This window comes from Papaver somniferum, chromosome 7 (genome assembly GCF_003573695.1).
Source record: "Papaver somniferum cultivar HN1 chromosome 7, ASM357369v1, whole genome shotgun sequence".
Taxonomy (NCBI): domain Eukaryota; kingdom Viridiplantae; phylum Streptophyta; class Magnoliopsida; order Ranunculales; family Papaveraceae; genus Papaver; species Papaver somniferum.
This window is the reverse complement of record NC_039364.1, coordinates 18,031,389-18,054,058: the sequence shown is the minus strand read 5'-3', so window position 1 is coordinate 18,054,058 and position 22,670 is coordinate 18,031,389. Positions and strand designations below refer to the sequence as shown.

General features: G+C 38.5%; 1 protein-coding gene and 1 long non-coding RNA gene across 2 annotated transcripts; one reads left to right on the top strand and one right to left on the bottom strand.

Moving 5' to 3' along the window:
• Nucleotides 1–372: 372 nt before the first annotated feature.
• On the bottom strand, nt 373–3,048 carry LOC113296491 (glutamate decarboxylase-like). Its single transcript, XM_026544796.1, has 5 exons — nt 2,836–3,048; nt 2,404–2,608; nt 1,780–2,195; nt 1,377–1,683; nt 373–1,207 (listed from the first exon to the last, which is right to left on the bottom strand). Exons 1-5 carry the CDS (start codon nt 2,919–2,921, stop codon nt 713–715), a joined length of 1,509 nt encoding a protein of 502 aa, XP_026400581.1. The 5' UTR covers nt 2,922–3,048; the 3' UTR covers nt 373–712.
• A 5,185-nt stretch (nt 3,049–8,233) lies between these two features.
• On the top strand, nt 8,234–12,740 carry LOC113296489. Its single transcript, XR_003333052.1, has 2 exons — nt 8,234–8,438; nt 12,407–12,740. It is a non-coding gene; the product is annotated as an uncharacterized LOC113296489 (long non-coding RNA).
• Nucleotides 12,741–22,670: the final 9,930 nt, after the last annotated feature.

The following is a 22,670-nucleotide window of genomic DNA, read 5'->3' as shown; positions in this document are numbered from 1 at the left end:
AACCAGGATAAGTGCAATAAAACCATAAATTAATGAACACAATAAAGTGAAGTGATCAACTCTATGCATATTGATGCTTGCGCAAGTGCAACCATTTTTGGTGCTTCAAGAATTTAGTTTTGAGATAATTACCTCGGAACTTGAAAGTAATGTAAATTTGTTTTTGTTTATGGGATGTACATCTCCACAGAAGTATCACTAAAAATAAAGCTGTCGGCCGGTATTACCTCTCAAAATGTGGTAGACAAATCAAATAACAACTTTCTAGATCCAGAGGTAGAAAATACTTGATGAAAAATTATTTATGCAAGTGTGAAGATTATTTCAAAACATTAATTAACGATATATTGGATATGAATTATTACAATGAAAATCAAATAGGAGAAATTAAAAAAACAAAAATTCTTGCCAAACCGTGGAATAAAACTACACAGCAACCGGATAAACACATGCGGCCTTTAAATGGAACCCCTGTTATTCTCCACCAGCGGGACCCACCAATTTTCTGTGTCTGCACGGTTTCTCTTTCGTTTTTTTTTTGGACGGTCATGTAGCATTTATGTTTAAAAAATGTACTACTCAAAATGGATCATTATGGATCATCTTGAACTCTCTCCAAACTCTTTATAATAATAAACAATATTCTCAAAATAAACTTACTGAATCAGAAAATAAATCACATAAAGTCAAGTCTCCGGAGAATAATCTCGAATTAACATATTCCATTAGTCTTAGTAGCCAACTCCATCTGCTTCAGTTTATTAATTACCTCTATCTGAGTTTCCATTTTTGTATTCCTCAAAGCTTTCCCATTTTCTTGAACTTGCTTCTCATAGTTATCAGAAATCTGCTTATTTATCTTCACAGTAAGTTTTGCAGATGTGCTATCAAGCTCTTTCAAAACTTTTGATATGTCCAAAACAAGCCGTTCTGCTAGAGTACGCGAAAAATCTTCTCTTATTACAACACGTAACACCGTAATATGTTGCGCATCAGCCGGCATTGTGTAAGCTGGAACAATCCACCCAAAACGTCGTAGCATGTGCGATATGTCAAATTCAGTGTAATGAGTATGGTCTTTCAGAGAGAATGCTACCAATGGAACTCCTTTGTCCTTCGACACAATGTTGAATCGATCAATCTTTTCGATCCCTATCTTAAGTACTATTGCATTTTCGCTACAATTCTCCATGATGTTACGGTAACCCTGTTAGGCCAAAAATATGTGTATAAGTTTTTGGTCTCTAATCCAAGAACCAATTTCAACAAAACAGAAGCAGTTCCTTTCACGATTAACAATTTGACTATAACGAATATATCATACATTATCAATTTTTCTTATCCAGAAACATGATTTGAATAACTTGTAACCTTACCTCAATTCCTAAGCGGATAAGTTGATAGTACTGCGCAATAACTTGACTGGAACCCTTGGAGAAGTTGAGGGTGAAGGTGGGTTGATCAGTTCCCAAGTAGTTGATATGAAAAATAAGTTCTTCTGGCAAATCCTCTTTTGTCCTCCAGATCGCCCAACCAATCCCAGCATATACAAGGCCATGTTTGTGACCACTGACGTTTATACTTTTCACCAAAGGCAAACGGAAATCCCATTCTAGTTCCGGGTATATGAATGGTGCAATGAATCCCCCACTGGCTGCATCAACGTGAATTGGGGTATCCCACCTGAAAATGCACCAAAAGATAAATTATGTGATACCGATGGGTAGTGGCCCAGACCATGGAAACGGTATAAAGATAAACAAGCAAAATAGAGCACACCCAGTAATCTTGTTCTTCTCAAGCAAGAGATCATTCAAGAGCTTAACGTCTTCGAATTCTCCATTTAAGGTCGAGCCGAGGATAGCTGCTACACATATGGTATTTTCATCCACCATTTCAACAGCCTTTGTTGGATCCATCACATAATAACCCTCACTAAGTTTCACTTCTTTAAGCTCCACCTCGAAGTACCTCGCAAACTTCTCCCAGCAGACTTGAACATTAGCACCAGTGACAATGTTGGGTTTATCGCAGGATTTATCCTGAGCTTTCATCTTATTTTGCCATTTCCTCTTGAATGCTAATCCAGCTAGCACTATTGCCTCTGATGATCCAACTGTCCCGACTCCGACTGCAGCTTCAGAGTCTCCAAGTGGTGCGTTGAATAGATGGGCAATCATATTCACACAGCGGTTCTATAAAGAAACACAAAAGTCAACGAATTAGCTAAAATTAGGTTATTGTTGGGTGATGCTACTCGTGACCAGAGTTCAAAACTCGCTAGCACCAAATTCTTTACCGATCAAAAAATCAAATAAAAACATTAGGTCGACGTTTTTCGACTTCACCACCATAAACATGCGAGTATCAAAAGCAAGAGTATTTATATAAGTATATGATTACCTGAAGCTCAGTTGTAACAGGGTATTCATCCATGTCAACATAGTTCTTGTTAACAGAATCCATGATAAGCTTATTACATTCAGGTTCCATCCAAGTTGTCACAAACGAAGCAAGATTCAATCTAGGATTTCCATCCAACATCAGCTCATCGTTAATGATCTGATATGCAGCTTCCTTTGGGATTGAGTCTTCCGACATCTTAAACCTGATCGAAGTAATTGAGCTAAGGCGCTCTCGCATAAACAAAAATTGTTGGAAAACTGCCAGACTAAGCTGCTGGTATAGTCAACTTTCTTTGACCTGGGCAGCCGCTCCGACCATTTTTGTGACCAATTTTTGTTTTTAAATAGTAATTTCTTCTCGTTCGGACAAAAAAAATGAGGAAAAAAAAACAACGCCGACAATTTACTAAAAAATTATATTACTGATTACCTGGGAAGAGAAGTTCGAACATATCGAGAAGCGAAAGTCGAATGAATTGAAACATCAGAATCCGAAGCAGTCTTTGACAAAACCATTTTGGCTTTTCAATTCCAGACCAAACAAACAAAATATAGTATATTGATTGATGAAGAAGGTGAGATTGCAAAGAAGAAGATGAAAACGAATAAGAATGAAGTGGTTTGTTGTAGAATGCTGAATCCCCTATTTATATAGATTAATGTCTTGATGAAGAAGGTGAGAAGTGAGAACTAGACAGGGTACGACTGGTGTAACTATATAGATCTTTCATTTCAATTGATTCTTTCTTTCTTTCCTTCCCAGCGGTTTCTTTTTTCTTTATTTCTTGTTTTTCAAGTACAGAGAGTGCTAATATACCATTAACTGGGACAAGTGGGCAAAATCACGCGCACCCATAGTTTCAATTTTGGGAAAATCAAATCATAACCACCGACAGCGTTGTTTACATATAAAGAAGGGCTTTATTCGAACAACCATGCTATGGTCCACGATCTTGGTCCACTTTCTTTAGTGCATGCATGCACGGCCTGAATACCCTAATTTCTATCGAATATATATTGAACGTAGAGATTTATTCCGGTATAAATGAAGTCTCACACGAAAATATTTTCAAAAGAACTCATTTAAAGCCACGAGTTATAACGAACAAATCATATGAAACTATGAATCCTAACACCTTCTTTAATCGAGTTTAAAGTCTGAAGCAAAGTCTTGTTAATAATTTGAAACAAAAACAAAGTCTTGGGTTGAAATTCAAACGTACATAAATAATGGATGGCCATTCTTTCCCTGGGTGTAGCTGTTTCACAAAGGTTCTGAAGGCTTTCTTGTGGAGGACCAGATTTTGCTGTGGGGTTGAACCACTTGGTCATTCCAGACGCTGACTTTTTGGTCAAATTTGGTTTGCAAAATACTTTTTTCCTACTATTTTACCGAGGTGCAAAATAATCAGCCTTCTATATTCTCCAGAATCAAACTTTCAAAATGACACCTAAAGTGAAACACAGAAGATTTTATTATTGTTATCGAGGAATTTCTCAACAGTTCATTAGATTTGATAATCTTATTTCATAATCACTGGCTAGGATTCTCAACAACACTTCCGGCACAAACGTTAGCGTATGAAGGTAAAAGCATTGCACAAAAATGTTCAAAAGGTGTGCTTGGTTAGAATGAAGTTGGCTAGAAGCCTAGAACCTAGGTGTTTAGGTTCGGCATATAGTGCGTGGAGCCTGGTTCCGTAAAGAAAATCACCAAACCTAAAGGCATTTTACCTTTACGAATTTGTGTGACTTTGTCATTTTTCTTGCATGATTTACTGCGTATATATTCCAGATGAATTCTAGCATTATTTTAATGAAAGTGTCATCAGGAAATCATTTCACCAATCTGTGGATTTATTTATAAATTGGACTCCACCTCTCATTGGTCTTGATTTGATTATACTCCACATGGGTTTTAATCTTTTTTACGCCGCTGGCCAAAACAAAATGAAATGTTGGTGGAAACTGTATTATATATTTTTTAAATTAAAAAACGGTATCACGAAAATGACTCCATAGTTTGCCCTGTTTCACTGGAACCATCCTTATCTGGTGGGTTGTAAATAGTATACGATGGAGCTCGAGTAGGAAATAAAGATCGATCCAGATTAAAATCCAATATATCACCTATAATATATAAGGAATATATCAAATTGATTCTTTTATGGAAATTAAAGGGATCAAATTTGAATCATGGAACTATAGTGAAATGTGATCAACCAGCATTTACCTCTCTCAAACATCCGTATATTTATCTATACCGTATGTAATCATAGTTGAAGTTATGTCTGTAGTGTGAGTTGTGCGTTAACGTCAAGTTGTAAGCGTGTGCAGTGTACGTGAGAAGTGTAACTGAGAATTGAGGTGAGAGAGAGAGCAATATAAACTCAGCCTGTCCTGTAAACAAAATTATGTTTCTTATTCAATTTAAACCTCCCTTAGAGCTTCTCCAATGGAATGTAAGTGAGGAAAAAAGTCCTCATTCACATAGGATACATAATCATATTTATAAGAAATCATCTCCAACTCTTTGATGTGAGGATGAGGTGATGAAAAAAAATAGACATCTAAGTGAACCTCTAGTTTTAGACATTCATTTAGAGGATGTCTTCCCATCCTAGAAACATTTTACCAATAAAAATCAATGAGAAAAAATAATGGAAATAATTTTAACCAATTATTTACCTACAAATAAGTAAAGAAAGATAAAACAACTGAATGGGTTGGAGATAAAATTTATTTTTTCCTAATATTTAGGATTTTATACCTAGAAGATGTCTTATAAGTGATGTCACGTATGAAATATCCACATTCACGGTTGGAGAAGCTCTTAGCTTCTTGTGAGGCTTTTTGGGCCTTGGGGTTTCATTTGTTTCTCCTTTTCTTTCTTATCATTTGTTTGATGGTGTAGCTTTGCTATTGTGTTTGTTTAGTTACGGTCATTTCCATTTACTGAGTAAAAAAGGAAAAATAAATCAATATTGTCCTTCACAGATAAGAAATTTGTGTTTGCTCCAAGCTCGAATAAAAAATGGATGATAATTTAATTATGTTTTCCCTAATTCACAGCAATTCCGACACACTAGGAGTAGGATGTCTTTCGACCCAAATGGCAGAATTCATGCTTTGGTTAAGGGTATTTACCTTTTTTCCCTCAAAATTTCTTCTCAAAGTTTCTCATTTTCGCTAAAAGAAATTGTAAACCAAAGCTAATATCACTTTTTAACTATTTCCCTAATTTGGTTTAAAGATATTGTAAATCGACACCCAGATCATTTCTCGGCAGCCTCTATCATACTGTAGAGGTCTTGACTATTTTAGACGTTTACAATATTCCTAAAAATAGGGAAAAAAATCACAACTCCAATTGTTTTCAGTTCAACCTATTGTTTCGACACAGTTTCCTCCAATATCTCATATGCTTTGATCTTCGATTACCTTGAGTTTGCTTACTTTCATAACCACTGCCACATAGAAATGCATTATGAAATGAAATTAGAAGAACCTATTTATTTCCATGAATGAGCTATGCCATAGAAATTACATGCTAAACAACAACAAGAAAACAGAGTGCCTAATCAACATGACATTATTGTGATCTCTGAAAATAAAATTATAAATTCATGGATTTCTTAAGGGTTATTATGCGTTCCTCCACGGTTAAGATGGCTAATTTAATTTCATTACCTCTTCCAAAGATTTAAAATATTAGAAACCCTCTGTCGCAACGATTCATCCGTTTCCCGGTTAGCTGACTTGGCAAGCAAATTCAAAATTAATTTCTAGGATACCAATAGTTCACAACTCATGATCCAAAATCCTGACTGTTGGAATTCACTACACCATAGATTTCCTTCTTTCCAAGAATGGGGTTTTAGGATTTCATCTTCGAAAATTTGTATTTATCACCTCCAATCGTAGATTACTACGAACTTCCTTACCGCAGCAAAGAAATTTAAGCTAGGTCCCGGTCATAAGGGCTGCATTATCTTTAAAATCCTCCATTGTAGAGCCGTTAGATTTTATACGAAGAGAACCCTAATCTAAAAGGACAGGTATAGATTTCATCTCGGATCGAGGAGCTCTGAGGATCGGGAGAATTTTGAGTCGACTCGTTTTTGAAAATCGGTGACAAAATTTTCAATCCCTTTGCATCTAATGATCATCCAGTAAAAATTTCTTAAGTTTTTTTAAATTGATCATGATTATAGATTACAATATTTGCATAGTTTTTTGAGTTTATTCTTATTTTGCTAATTCTATATCTCTCTGTTCTGCCTAATCTCTGTAATGGGAAACTAATATGTTTGATTTGTAGTACTTGTGTTGATATCAGTAGTGTACCAGTTGTGGTTTTTCAAGGGAGCAGTGGTGCAAATTTTTTGGTTCACATTTACTCATTAAGAACATTGGTGTTCTTCATATATAAGATATGAACATGTTCAACTCCATTAAAGGCTTTAGTTCGCTCTTCGCAGTGGTTTTGTCAATTCTGATCTCCTATTGTATGATCCATGAAACATTAGTTTCACTAACATCGATTACAACTATCATTCTTCTGTTCAAATCAAGCATCAGAATCTAGATCTCATGGTGTTCAAGCTTCATGGTTTTAAAGGTAATTTTGTAAAAATCAGTAGCTCAAAGGCGCAACTCTGGGTAGTTCAAAATTTTGAATTTCACATTCCTAAATTGAAGCCTAACCTTCATGCAAATTATCCTCCACAGCTGTACCGTAAAATCCCGAATAATAATGGATATCTTGGAAAATATCAAACTATTTTAGGAAAAAGTCAAGAAAACCCTAAGTGTATATCACTATATATACCTCCTCCAAGAAAAAGGTTTATACTCACAAACAATAAATCTATTCTAAAGGAAAGTACTGTATCTTCTTGTTCTCTATGATGGCTCAAAGCTCAAGACTTCAAATGGCTGCTCTCACAAGGCGTTTCCAAGATCTGGGTCAAGCTCAAGCTAGTCGTGCTAGAGGGGCTTTAGTTACTGAAGCTGAGATAGATGTTGTTGCCAACAGGTGGAAAAACAGCTTGATAGGGAATATAATCTCTAAATATGATATGGCTTATGATAAGGTGCAGCGGGATGTGAATATCATTTGGAGAAAGCACAGAAGGGTTGAAATCAATACTATGTGAAGAAACCTGTTTGTCTTTAAGTTCAGAAATGCTGAAGAAGCCGGTGATGTTTTGTCAAGAGCACCATGGATAATTCATGAGCATCTTGTGTTCTTAAAAAAATATGATAACTCTGTCCCGATTGAAGACTATGAATTCACTCATCTAATTTTTTCGATCATGTTCAAAGGTCTTTCCTTAGAGCATGTAGATGATGGCATTCTGCAGATATTGGGAGAAAGATAGTTGAAGAAGGGAGGAGAGATTTTAACATAAAAGGGAGAGTAGTAACTGAAAAGTAGAAGTGGATATTAAAAAGCCGTTGAAAAGAGGAAATTGGCTTTTTAATGCAGCCAAGCAGAAAATCTGGATTCGATATCACTTTGAGAAACAACCAAGGAAAATATGTACTGAATGCTTTGTGATTGATCATGATGAAGAACAGTGTGAAGAGCGTGCATGGAATATCTTCATATTTGGTCTGACTGATTGATGCATTTGCTGAATATTATTCCAGGCATGCACACATGGTTGAAGAGATACAGAAGGGCTCGTCTGGTGTTGAATAAGTTCATGGGGCGGATAATATGGGGCAAAATGGGTCTACTAGGTCCGATGAGGATGATCCGACCCGAGAAAGAATAAAAGAAGTAGAGATTCTGGGTTAGAAGATAACTATTTTCTTCTTGAAATGAATTCTCAGTCCCAAAACCAAAGTATCGGGGAGATCTCTCAAATGATTGTAAGTGGTAGAGTTGTTCATCCAGAGTTTGAGATTACTGGCCATGGAGGTGATGATTCGAACATAGAAGATGTAGAGAATGGAGCTAGTGAACAAATTAATCAAGTGCACCAACTCCCTGCTATTGATTAAAACACAAGTACTGCAAATCAGGTTTTTACTATAACCCAAAATCCCTTTATTTTTTCTAATTGCTTTGAGGTTTTAATTTTGCCTGTTTATACTTTAAAATTTCCCCCTTTTTTGAGTAGTAAGTCTATTACTAGGGTTTTGGTTTTTCAAATTAAATCCGATAGTACTTAGGGTTTTTTATTTTGTGATTGTTTCAATTGTTTTACTGGTTGTCTCAAATCTCCCGATTGCCTCGGTATTAATCAATTGATCAACTTTGTGGATATTAAATTTCTTAATCAAAGTATGAAGATCCTGTCTTGGAATGTCCAAGAATTTGGAAATAAACATATTAGGTACCACTTGAGAGATTTAGTAAGATCTAATGACCATGATATTTTGTTCCTAGCTGAAACTAAAAATAGGGATAACAAAATGAAGAGATATACTAAACATCTAAATTATCCTTATTACTGTTATGTTAACCTTATTGGTTTGTCTGGAGGGTTATTTTTGTTATGGAAAGATGGTATAGCTCTTGATATTGTGGACTATAATCAAAATTTTATTGTTTGCTCTATGCAATTTGATGCTAGGAGTGGGAAAACTTTGTTAGTCTGCATGTATGGGGCTATAGATGATGCTGGGATTGCTTGGAAATGGGACTATTTGACTAGACTCTCTGATAGGTTTAAATGTCCATGGGTAGTCATAGGGGATCTGAATTTTATTACTAGTAATGCTGAAAAATCAGGTGGAAACTTGGTTTCACAAAGTCATCTTAATGAGATTAATGATCACCTAGATTTATCTAGTATTAGGTTATTGGAAATCCTTTTACTTGGTCAAATAAGAGGGATAGCTCTAGTTTGATTCTATAGAGGCTTGATCGAGGACTAGGAAATCATTATTTGTTTAGCCTTTTCCAAAATTACATTGTCTATCATCTGCTAGCAATAGGTAGTGATCACTGTCTTATTCTTCTTGTCAGTACTATAGATGACAACACTACTAAGAAACCAATCAGGTCCAATAGATGTTGGATAATGAATAATGCTTGTAAGGACATTATTAGTGATAACTGGAAAACTTCTGTTAGAGGCTCTCATGCTTTCTTGCTCACTAGATACTTACGAAATGTTAAGTACGTACTTAGGGACTGGAACATTAATACCATTGGAGATATTAAAACTAAGATAGACTATTTTCAGAAACAGATAGATTATCTGAATAGTAATGTTAGTACAGATGATAACCTGAATGAAATTAGAGAAACGGAAAAAAAATTGAATCACTGGTATGATGTTCAGCAAGACTTTTATATGCATAGAGCAAAAGAAAATGTTCTGAAGTTTGATGATAGAAACACTAGATATTTTCTTGACAAGGTTAAGTTTAGGAAGAAAAGGACTCAAATTGATACCATTCAAAACAAAATGGGCATCTGGTTAACTGACAGGAATAGTATTGCTGAGGAGTTGAGAAGTCATTTCTCACACATCAGTAGTACTTCGAATCCTCCTAGTCCTGCCAATTTTCTTAGTAGGATTAATCCTTGCATTTTTGCTGATGATAATGATGCTTTAATTAGATCTCCAACTTATGAGGAGATTAAGGATATTTTTTTTTCAGATGCAGCCATGGACATCCCTGGACCAGACGGATATCCTCTAGGTTTCTATTAGGAGATGTGGGATGTAGTTGGTAATGATACAGTTAAAATGGTTCAGTCTTTTTTCCATTCAAAACACTTATTAAAGGAGATGAATCACAATTTCATTTCCTTAATTCCTAAATCCAATTGTCCTAAGCATGCTTCTAACTTTAGACCAATTAGCTTAAGTAATTGCTCTTATAAGATTATCTCTAAACTCTTAGCTTCTAGGCTTAAGAAAGTAATGGATAAATTTATTAGTCCATATCAGGCAGCTTTCCTATCTTCAAGACAGATTACTGACAATATAGTTCTATCTCATGAACTTGTCAATAGTATGAGGAAATGCAGAGCAACTAAGAAAGGTCTAATGGCTATAAAACTTGATATGTCAAAAGCCTTTGACAGAATTGAGTGGAATTTTTTATATGACATTCTTATAAAGCTAGGTTTTCATGAGGATTGGTGCAAGATGATTTATGAGTGTGTTTCTACTGTTTCAGCCTCAGTTATGCTCAATGGTTCTCCAAGTGAAATGTTTTATCCTACAAGGGGTCTAAGACAGGGACACCCCTTGTCTCCTTATTTGTTTATTATTTGCATGGAATCCTTTTCAAGATTGCTAATAGATGCTGAGAACAATGATCTGTTGCAGGGCATTAAAGTGACAAGAGACAGTCCAGCAATAAGTCACATATTTTTTTCTGATGACTGTCTCATCTTCACAAAAGATAATATCGCAAATGTTAGACAGTTAGAAACCATAATCAAGGATTTTAGTACTTACTCAGGTCAGTCAATTAATTTTCAAAAATCAGGTATCGCTTTTAACCCTAAACTAGATAACTCTGTTAATGTTAGTATTACTGATTTATTAAATATTAAGAAGCTTGCCATGAATGATAAGTATTTAGGGGTTCCCTTACTTATTCAGAAAAACAAAACTGAGACCTTCTCACACCTAGAAGAGAAATTTCATGGTAGATTAGCAATTTGGAAGGGTAAGCATGTTAATCAGCCAGACAGAACAATCATGACTCAATCAATTTTAGGTTCCTTAGCTTCCCATCACTTAGCGGTTTTCCCCATGCCTAAGAAAGTAACTGATAGGCTTGACAGTATTCAGATGAATTTTTGGTGGAACAAAACTAAGGAAAAAAAAGGAGTTTACCTAAAAAAAATTGATGATGTTTCAAAACCCAAGGTGCTAGGAGGTTTGAACCTAAAAAACACAGCTGACATGAATGTTGCTCTTGTTGTTAGACTTGCCTGGATGATGCTACATGAAACAGATGCCCCATGGGTAAAAATTTTAGAACATAAATATTTTAACAATGCCAATCCTTTACATTGTGTTTATGATCATGTTTCTTTTATTTTGAAAGGTATCTATAACGATCTAGAAGTTATAAGAAACTATTGTTGTTGGGAAATAGGAGATGGGAGTAGTGTGTCAATATGGGATGATATTTGGGTTCCTGACTTGAACCACAAGGTTAGTAGTAGATTTAGGTCTAATAACCTTAAAACTATGGATTAACTGATAATACAGGATCAAAAGGTTTGGAACACAGATATTCTACATGTGTTGTTTAATAATGATATTATAGATAAAATTACAAAAATATGAATCCCAATTTCAGGAACAGGTAATCTAAGATGGAATCCAACTAAAAATGGTATCTTCACTGTTAAATTTGCTTATAGAGTGATTAATAATGCATGTAATGATCCAGTTTACTGTGCAGCTCAGCTCAATTTTCCTTGGTTAAGGTTTTGGAAGGCTAACTTGCCTCCAAAAATCTTGCAATTTTTATGGAAGTGTGTTCATAATTGTTTACCTGTTAATGACAGATTAGCTAAACATGTGCAGAATATAGAAGCCTTATGTCCTCTATGTAAATCTGAACCTGAAACTGTGGATCACTTACTTATAAACTGTCTTGTGTCAAGAGATATATAGGTTGCCATAGAAAGCAATTTTGCAGGAATAATAGGTGATATGAATTTGAAAGATGGGATTGAAAGATGGTTCTCTGGTCACAATAATATGAACCAGTTAATTGTTTCTGCAGGTACAACATTACGGAACATCTGGAAAGCCAGATGTTCATTAGTGTTTGATAAAACTAAAATTTGCAGGTTACAAGAGTGGTGAACCAGATTCAAAAAGATCAAAATGAGTGGAATGAACACCTTAGAAAACAGGCTATTCAAAATGCTCAAAGGACAGTTACTAGGGTTGAAGCTAGATGGACTACTCCTAGAATTGGTTTTCATAAAGTCAACTTTGACGCATCTTTTTTGAAACTTAATAAATCTATGGGCATAGGACTAAACATGGTTGATGGTGCAGGGAATATTGAAGGTGCATGGAGCAAGAATGGAGTAGCAGCAGATGAGGAGCAATCTGAAGCATTGGCCGCCTACGAAGAAATTAAGTGGGAAAGGAATTCCAATATTCAGCATTTGCACCTAGAGGGTGATTCTCTTAATGTAGTGAAGGCAATAAATGGTGTAATAGGCACTGTAGGATGGACTAATAATGCCATCATTCTATAACTGTTTAATTTCCTCAAGTCTTTTGTTAGTTGGGAGTGCACACATGTAGTGAAGGCAATAAATGGTGTAATAAGCACTGTATGATAGACTAATAATGCCATCATTATATAACTGTTTAATTTCCTCAAGTCTTTTGTTAGTTGGGAGTGCACACATGTTCCAAGGGATGCAAATTCTGTTGCAGACACCCTGGCTAAGGATGGTAGAGTAACTAGTAGTGATCAATTTTGGGGGTCTGAATTGTCGATTTGGCTAAAGGATCTCATAAATGAGAAACTATGTATCTCATATCAAAGTTAAGTAATACAATTTTTCTTTCTTATTGAAAAAAAAAAGTTATCGTGTTTTTAATCGCAGTTGTCATCATGGTTTTTAACTCTCTCAATTAACCCGTCAACTCAGCAAAATTGACATGGCACCATCCAGAGCGACTTACGTGCCATTATGTAATATTATCTACATTCCTCGACAAGGTATGTTCGTTAACAATTGTTGTTGGGTGACTTGCAGAACACGAATATAGATACGAATGAGGTAATCTTTTCAACCTCTAAACTTGTTGTGGAGTTATGCTGCAGGATGGGGGTATCTCGACTAAGGATGAAGGGAAGGCGAAGTCCGTAGTATATGAGATAATTTTTAAGTACAGAGATAGGTACAAAGCGATTGCTGACTGTCATAATGTGCATGATAGTTGCGATTCACATATCTCTAATTTTTCACATGAGGCTGAGGAAAATGAGGAGGTGAACTCAAGGGATAATTGTGGTGCTGATGGGTTCTAAAGTGATATCTTGGAACATCAGGGGATTGAATGACTACATCAAGAAAATATCTGTGCGTGACTTAATTTTCCAGCATAAATGTCTTATCTGCTGCATCCAAGAGACTAAGATGTCAGCAATGTATAGATGGTATGTTGGTAAACTATGGTACGATGCTGATTTTGGAATGGAGATTCTTCCTTCACAGGGCTTGGTGGGGAATAGTGGTGGCCTTCTCACTGTTTGGGACAATACGCAGTTGGAGCTATTGGATAAGCGAATAGCTCTCAATTCTATTTCATGTCTCTTCAGATTCCGGAGTGATGGATTCAGATTTATTTTGATGAATGCATATTATCCTTGCGAGCATAACTTGAGAGAATTGTTTTGGAAGGATTTAACTGAAGTTAGGAACTGGTCAGCTGAGGCGTGGTATTTTGTGGGCGATGTGAATGTCGTTAGAAGTGATGCGGAAAGAAACAAACCAGGTGGTAATGTCAGGAACATGAATTTCCTTAATGATTTTATCTCCGAACAAGAACTCATTGATTTACCGTTGCATGGAGGAGATTTTACTTGGAGAAATAAGCACAATGACCCACTGCTATGTAGGTTAGATAGGTGCTTGGTTTGTACTTATTTTGATTCTAAGTTCAGCACTGCAACACAAACTTCTCTGGTTCGTACTGTTTCAGATCATAATGCTTTGCTATCTCCTTCTATTAGAATTCACTCTTGCTATAGAATTGAGAATCATTGGTTAGAGCATCCCGATTTCGTGAAATTGGTGGAGGTTTGGTGGAACACATTAGATTATGTGGGTACTCCAGATTTTGTTCTCTTTAGGAAGTTACAGAATTTAAAATAATTCATCAAGACTTGGAGCAGGATCACTTTTGGGAACGTGCGTAAGGAGGAGCAGGAGATTGAGAAGAAGATAAGTTCTCTGAATACTACTGAGGAAATTTCAGTTTTATCACCTACGCAAAAGAAAGAACGGTTTTGTTGAACTCGTTAAATACTGTAAAGCTCATCAGAGCTAGGATGGTTTACCAAAGAGCGAAGGTGAAGGGGTTCAAGGATGGCGACAAAAACACCCAATATTTTCATCAAATTGCAAGTGGCAAGAGGAGATGAAACTGTATCACAAAGTTAGAGGTTGACGGATTTGATGTTTTTAACCATGAAGTTATTAAGAATGAGATTCATGATTATTACTCTGATTTATTTTATGATCCTTCACCAGTTAGTCCTTCTTTTGACAGTTTAAACTTCAGGACTATCGATCAGGTCCAACAGGCGTGGCTTGAAAGAGATGTTGAGGAAGACGAGGTGTTGAAAGCTATTAAGGTATGCGGAAAAAATAAAGCTCCAGGGCCGGACGGATATAACCTGGAATTTTACAAGACTTGTTGGGTGGTGTTTAGGAATGATGTTATGGCAGCACTTAGGGAATTTTTCTCTAAGGGCAAGCTGGATTAGAGACTTAATGTCTCTTTCTTGAAGCTGATTCCTAAAAAGGAAGACTCTGCAACTGTCAAGGATTTCAGGCCCTTGAGTTTAATAAGCAGCTTCTATTAAATTGTTTGTAATATTTTGGCGGAAAGGATGAAGGTGGTCATGCCTGTTTTGATTTCTTCTTCGCATGGAGCTTTTATCAAGAATAGACAAATACTCGACGGTATTCTGATTGACAAAAAAGACCGGGTATAATGTGTAAGATTGATATGCGAAAGGCATTTGATAACGTTAGTTGGCCTGCACTTTTCACTATTCTGGCAAAGAATGGGTTTGGCTCGAAATGGATATAGTGGTTGAGATGGTGCATGACTTCTACTCAGTTCTCAATTTTAGTTAACGGGTGTGAACACGTAAATCACGAAGGCATCTATATGTTCACAAGCAATATTCGCATTCTATACACATGCTCGCACTGATGAGACAATTGCATTGATTCCTCGGCTCAAAACCTTCGGGTTTATCATTTCCTCGTCTAATATCATCACCAGGGGTGTTTACATAGAGGAAGATAAAGAAAACGAAGCGTAATCGTAAAACTCGTGGAGTATGAAATGAATGTAAAGTGCTGAAATGTAAATAAGACTGGGATTTACGTGGTTCAGCACTAATGCCTACATCCACGGGGTTGTCGTTTTCACTATGCATTTGATGATTACAGAGGTAGTCGAATGACTTTGGAGTTTACATAGGTCTGCGAATTGTAAAAGGTAAACTTACACTAACAATTCTTCTCTCTCGACTTCTCCCTAAACCTCTCTCTTTTTTCCGATCCCCTCTCTCTTGGTGGAGAGGGGGTATTTATAAGGTTAGAGTGTGGGACCCGTTTCTGAGAGCCGTTGGAACCTTATCTTCCTGTGCTTTGTGTCCATCACGCAGAGGTCTTCGTTCATTGCTTGATCACGCAGAGTCATCCTCGTTCGTTCCACGGGTTGATCAACACGTACACTGCTCAGAGTGTTAAATGCGGGTAGTTGAGACGCCTGCTCGTGTTAGACAAGTGTCTTCTGCCCCTGTCAAGTCCATGTCAGTCAACCTTCTCTTCACCGTTGATCTTGGCTTCTTTTGGGGATCAGATAAAGTAACTCTTTGGGAGTTATTTGGTGCTTCCGTAGTACACCGTGCTTTTGGTACATCTTTTAACTTCTGCCCTTGGATTTGTTCGGGCGAAGATCCGACGTCGAGGGGATGGGTTTCTTGGTTGTGGGCGTGTGTCATCATGTTTTGATGACTTGGTCCGCATGCTCTCCACGTGTCTTCTCACATACACGTGTTTGATGATGAAATATGTACACACAATTTTCCCCTTTTCTTCGGGCTTGAGTGTTTAGTGGGAGCATTGAAGAAAACAGACATTACATATTCCTCCTCTCTCCTAACAACTTCTCCTAGATACTTGGGTACGTTTCTTACTCATGCATTAACTTCTCATTTAATGGGCACGTTTCCCATTCCTCCATTAACTGCTCATTTAATGGGCACGTTTCCCATTCCTCCATTAACTTCCTTCTCTTTCTTTCGAGTATATTAAGGAGAGGAGAAAAAATTAATTTCATTCTCCTTGAAAATTATTTTCATTCTCCCTGTCAGACTTCATCCTTTGTTCTTCAACCATTAAATTCTCTCTGCCAGGCATTAATCACGCTCGTTTCTTCTTTGTTTCTGGTTGTTCTCCCATTTGTCTTATTTTGGGATTTTGTTTGTGGTGGTAAGGTTTCTTTTCTTCGTTTCTGTTGTTTTAAGTTTTGTGTTGATTGTGTTGATTGTGAATTTCCTGCTGATGTGTACCTTGTTTGTGATGAAGAACATCTTTTGATGCATGTATGCTAGTTTTCCCCTGTTCTTCTTCTCAAGTCGAGGAGGCCATTGTTTCAATTGTATTGATTGAACTGTTAAGTTTAGGTTTTTAGGGTTTTAGGGTATACATGCATGTATGCATGTATGTATGCTAGTTTTAGGGTTTCTGGGCTATGTTGAGATGAACTGTTAATTTTGTGGTTTTTTGATCTTTGGTGCGCCCTCGTGTTTGCTTCTAACTTGTTTTTTGTACCTCCTCGCAGCCATGTCTGACAGTCCGCGGCTTCCTTATCAAACTCCGTCTTCCAGTCTGCCGAGATCCCCTCCGCGTAGAGAGTCTGATACATCTCCTCATGGGGGAAATCTCTCTAAACTGTCGGAAATGGATCCCCGCGGTAGTAAAGTTTCGTCTTCTTCTGGGACGAAGGCTTCTCCTCCTAGGAGGGGGGATCCATCGAAGGGTCCTTCTGGGTCTCGATACGCTGCCATCCGTGCTCCTTCTCGTCCTCGTGATGACTCCAGGTGTATTGAGACACCTCCTCGTGGTGGAACCTTCGATATTCCCCCTCTTCGTTCTATAGTTCCCGTGCAGAACCCTCTGCTGCCTCCAGTACTTTATTTCAAAGGGAAGAACACCAAAGGTGGTGTGCCGAGAGCTGAATAATCTAAAAATCCTCCTTTCAAAAGAAAAGCTTCTGAAGCTTTTGTTGGTTCTTCCGATCCCGCGGAAGAAGAGGAGGCTGTCCCGGTGATACGCAGCGTTTCAGTTAGCAAGAAGAAAGTCACGTTTAAGCACATTGACCTTGAAGTTTTCAAGGAAAAGCATGATCTTCAAGCCTTCGAGGTTCGTTTCTATGCCCCTGAGGATGATATTACTTACGAGCTCATCTCGAAGTATCAGTTTGATGAGTTTCACCTGTTAACTACGGTCGGAGCCTTCGAGGCGGGTGTTATGCTGCCGTTGTATAAGTCTGGTGATTCCTTTTATTATGACGTGTTGGCTGGTCGCGAAGGCTCTTCCACCAATACTCATAGTCGTTCCGTGTCGCAATTGTCGGGGAACTATCTTCGTGCACTGAGGGAATGTTATCTGCGGAGTAAGGGGGAGACGACGATGACATGTTACGTTCCAGATCCCGCTGAGAGAGAGTGGTATACTCCTAAAAACTTCAACAGCTCCTTTGGGGATTATGTCAATAGTAGGAACCGTAAACCGTGGAGCGTTAGTCTTCGTAACCTTGCTGCTCCTCGGGGCGAAATTCGTCTCTTAAGTGAGGTGAGCGATGCCAAACTGAAATACGTTCCAGGCACCGAGGGGTCGGCTCAGCGGAAACTTTTTCCTGCTCGTGAAAGGATCAAGCGTGACCATGATTATGAGTGGCATGCCACTGTCATTGAAATTGTTGGTCCTTTGGCGTATGGTTGGATTCCCGGTCCGCGCGGTTTGCGTCCTTCTGAGAGTAGCAGGCCTCGTGATTCTCCTCCAGCTCGTTATGGAGATTTTTGTCCCTGGAGTTTAAATTTCGAGGGCATGAACTTTCCTTATGCTCTCGACGTTGTTGATGGAGATGAGGAAGAGGGTTCTGGTGCTATACTTCCACTGAAGAGTGTCGCTACTACCAAGGTATGGTTATTGCAGATTCTGGCCGCGCCCCTCCTTTTTTGAAAATCAAACTGTGTATGAGGAAATAACTCTTTTTGTGGGATGTGTATTGGTTTGCAGGTGTCGAAAAAGAAAAAGATTGGGCCCAAGCAGTCTTCTACCATTGTGACGGGTGAGGCTGAGGTTCATGAAGAAGTTACCAGTCCGGTGAACGAAGAGTTTGCCGAAGATGAGGAAATGTCTGATGGGGAAGAACGCACTGATACTTCCCCTCCTGTTGTCGAGGAATAGGTTGGTGCGGGTTGTGATGGTGTTGATGGGGGAAATATTACCGCGGTGGCCGAGGGAGGTGTTACCGCGGAAATGTCTGCTCCTGCCGGTGATAACCCTGGTGATCCGGAATTTATCGGAGGAGGTGAGGCTGCAGAAACTCTCCCCACCATTTCTCAAGGGTTCTCCTTTGACAGGATATATTCCGCAAGGGAACTCTTTGATGATGACCTCGGTTTTCCCGAAGATTTTTATTTACTTTCCCCTAATGATAATTGGGACGTGCTCGGGGATTTTGGTAAGGAAAATGTTGTTGTTCAGAGTGAGGGCGCGGATGATCCTATTGCGCGTGTTGGTGCTGAGACTTGTGCTGATGGGGAGATGACAGCAAAGGGGAAGTCTGTGGTTGACTCACCTTCCGAGGATTTCCCTCACTCGCTGATGTTTGAGGGTGAGGATGCCATAATGTATTGGCTCAAGAAAAAGAGTCTGATGTTTGTTCCCCATCCTGCTCCGGTGGTTGCTGGCGAGAAATATTCTGATGCTTATACTCGTCGGATGATGGAGCTATCTTCCGAGGCGCGTGTTGCCGAGATGTGGGGGAAAAGCTTGAGTGTTCCAGAGGCTACACTCGTAGCGGACCCTCCATCTTCTGTTGCTGAAATGATGGCCATAGCCGATGGGTACCAATATGGTTTTCCCTAGCAGCGTGTCTTGGAGGTAAGTCCTCGTACATATCTCTTCGTGACACTCGAATCCTTCGGTGTAATAATGTTTGCCGCTTGATGTGTAGATGATGAGTAGTGAGCATTGTAACCATGTGATGTATCAATTCTTTAAAGCGAAATATTTGAAGCTGGAGGCTAAGCTTCGTCACAGGGAAAAGGCGTTATCTGCGGCTGAGGTGGAGATAGAAGAACTGAAGAATATCCTTAAAGAGAAAGAAAGGCTGGGTGAGGCGGAGGCTGGTCTTCGTTCAGAGCTTGCCACCGTTCGTGCTGAGTTAGATGATTAAAGATTTTTCGTGGGTTGTAGTTGTGGTGGTAAGGGGTATCGTTCAAACTCGAACTTGTGAAGGTGATGGATTTTTAGATTTAAAAATATATATACAAATATTGACAAATTGGTAGAGAGTTACCGGGACTAAAGATTCGGCCATTTATCATTTTCAAGTGGTTCAGAATTTAATTCTAGGCGATTATAATTCAAAACAAAACAAATATTAACTCTAGTTTATTACCAAGATAGATTTTATAAAATATTACTTGTATTTCTTAAGCATGGCATATCAAAAATCCCTAGGACTAAGCATACTCCATCAAATGAAATCACAAGTAATTAATTTAAAATCTTATTTCAATTAAAATTGGTGCAAAAAGTAAATAAAGAATTAATTTAAATTACCACATGGATGAAACACGGCCTCCTCCGTCGTCCCAGTGTTGGGTTTAGCTCATCATGTTGGAAAACCTCTCAAAGAATTTCATTGATGCTCAAAAGTGTTTTACAATGAAGAGAAAGATAAGTAAATAGTATTAAACAGAATTCTGCGACCCACAAAAGGCGTCCAAATTAAACGACACAGAAGAGGTGCTATTGTTACTGAATCTCTAAGACCCACAGTTACGACGCACGCCTTGAATCTCTTTCACTGTTGATAAACGACTGCTTCTGCGAGTCTGTTCTTCGCGTTCTTGGTGTTCTTCATCATCAGCAGCAGCAGAAACAGAGTTTGATCAACTCTTGATTTCTGCTTCTGTGGCTCTCCTCTCTTCTCCCAACTCTCGACAGCCACTCTAGTACTCCCATGGAACATATTTATACACCTACAGCTCGTTGAATCTCCCTCAATTACTCCATATAATTCTCTTTAACTCGGCAGTAAAGAAAAATATTCTTGGGAATATTTTCTTTCCATTCTTGCTCTGGTACGCATAGATTTCCATCCTGGTCACTCTATAAGTGTTTAAACACGACCCACAACGTTTCTAGAGCCCTCATGCATGAGAAGAACACGCTCAAATCTTCTCCAATCCCGTGTCTAACCCGTGTTTCCCTGTTTTGCTTCCGTGAATTGTCCAGCTAATTATGGCCAAATTTGATCAAACCAAAAGCCCAAAACGTGTTCCTTAACCTATATCACATATTCCTACCAAGTTTGAGCCATTGAATCGCACCACAACACCTTCATTTTGTCGATTGAAATTCTGCCAGTTGATGAACCAATTTTCCCGCCAAAAAATTTATTTGAATTTGAGAAGAAGGTGCCCCTTATCCAGAGTGCTGGGGTGCGAATAGTAATTTGGGTGGAAATAGTAATTTTGGGGTGGAAATGATAATTTTTCTGGGATCCTCCGGTACATTTCTGGGACGTTTCCGGTGCATTTCTGGGGTGCCTTTCAGTGCATTTCTCCGGGGTGTAAAACATTACTTATTGAGCAACTCTTTCTACACAAGGGGTATTTCTCCAAAAACACCTAAACAAACATAAAAACACCACAATAAGCAAAAATGGGTACTAACAAAATACACAAAAGAGATGAAAATAGACACATAAATGCGTGTATCATTAGAGCAAACTCGCGGCAAAGTTTCATCTTTCACAGGTTTAGTTCTTCTCCATATTTTAACCCTCGTAATTCCTTTCTACTACTTTGTTGTTCTGTCTAAGTCTCACCACCCTATCTTTAGTGGGTGGAGTCCCCGAGCTGATATGGCTTCGGAATGAAAGGGCACGGCAAAAATCTCGTATCAAAGAGTTGGTCGAAAAAAATTAAGAGCGAAGCCAAAAAGTGGGACGCTCGGGATGAGGGATGGCGCGCAAGGCATGTTCAGATGGTTGATATGCAGAATCTGTATAACCATGACCGTATTTTGTTCAATGGTATGCTGCTGTGGACACGTGAGAATCTTCGGGAATCCCGTGAGCGTACTTCGTTGTTAGAGGCTAGAATACATCTTCTGGAAGAGGAATTACGAAAGGCTCGCTCCCTTCCTTTTCCGGGAATTAAGGAGAGTATGCTGTGTCTTACCAGAGAAAGGGACGATGCCATAGCCGAGGTTGGGGCTCTCAGCAAAGCCCTTGATGCGTCTCGCGCTAAAGTAGCCCGCCAGGCTGAGTCTGAGAGAAATCTCGAAGTATGTATGTACAGACTTAGCAAAGGGGTAACAGAGATAAACAACAAAGTCAACCACCTTAGTCACATGGATTCGATGAAGCAGGTAGAATTAGATGCAAGTCAATTTACTCTCACCAACCTTCAACTAGATTATAAGAAATTATCCGAGGAATATGACTATCTTGATGAAGCGCGAGACGCGGTTGTTAATGAGTATGAAGAGGCTTCGGCTTGTGTCGAAGGTATAACCTCATTTCGTCGTGTGTGATCGTGTCTTTTCTGTGCTAACTTCCTGGTGTTGTCTTTTTTAGAGCTCGAGGGACAACTCTGCGCTGCAAATGAAAAATTTGAAAAGGCTCGATCTTCCTTAGCGCAGCAGGAAGGACAGACTAATTATTTTAAGAGTTTGGCGGCATCCCGCGAGGAGGCCGTTGGTGCTACTTCTAAAGAAGTGAATCGTCTATCCTCGTTGTTATCTCAAGCCCACCAGCGAACGACAGTTATTATGCATAAGGCTCGGTGTCAATTGGCGGAGGATACAAACAATATGCTGGAGAAGATTGAGCTTGGCCTTAAGACCGAGCATGGCCTCGTCAAGAGCTATCCGCGTCGTCATGTACCTGTCTCCTTGCCTAGCTCCTCGGGACCCTCTTCTGGTGGGAGCGTCCCTTCAACTCTTCGGAACAACCCTGCTGATGGGGCGACATCTTCCAAGTAGAAACCACGGCATTAGACTTCAGTTAGATTTTGCTAGTATTTTGTAAAAAGAATGTTTTTGATGTGTTTTTTTTTCTTGAATTGGCCTTGACGCTTTTTGTAACCAACCTTTATGAAATGGATCCTTATTTTGGTATACCTGTAGTATCAGTTTTTTTTTTATTTTAAGCATTGTGAGGAAGGACATTAAAAACAAAAGAAGAATGTTTTAAGTGTTTGGGTGCGATACCGAAGGGAGGTACCTTCGTGATCGTCTTGAGACCTGTCACC

Bases quoted from the DNA above. Each gene is read 5' to 3' on its own strand.
- LOC113296491 (XM_026544796.1), bottom strand. From the start codon at position 2,921: ATGGTTTTGTCAAAGACTGCTTCGGATTCTGATGTTTCAATTCATTCG. The intron at 2,609-2,835 runs GTAATCAGTAAT...TACTTCGATCAG, and splicing joins GTTCGAACTTCTCTTCCCAG to GTTTAAGATGTCGGAAGACT. The intron at 1,208-1,376 runs GTAAGGTTACAA...TTGGCCTAACAG, and splicing joins TTATCCGCTTAGGAATTGAG to GGTTACCGTAACATCATGGA.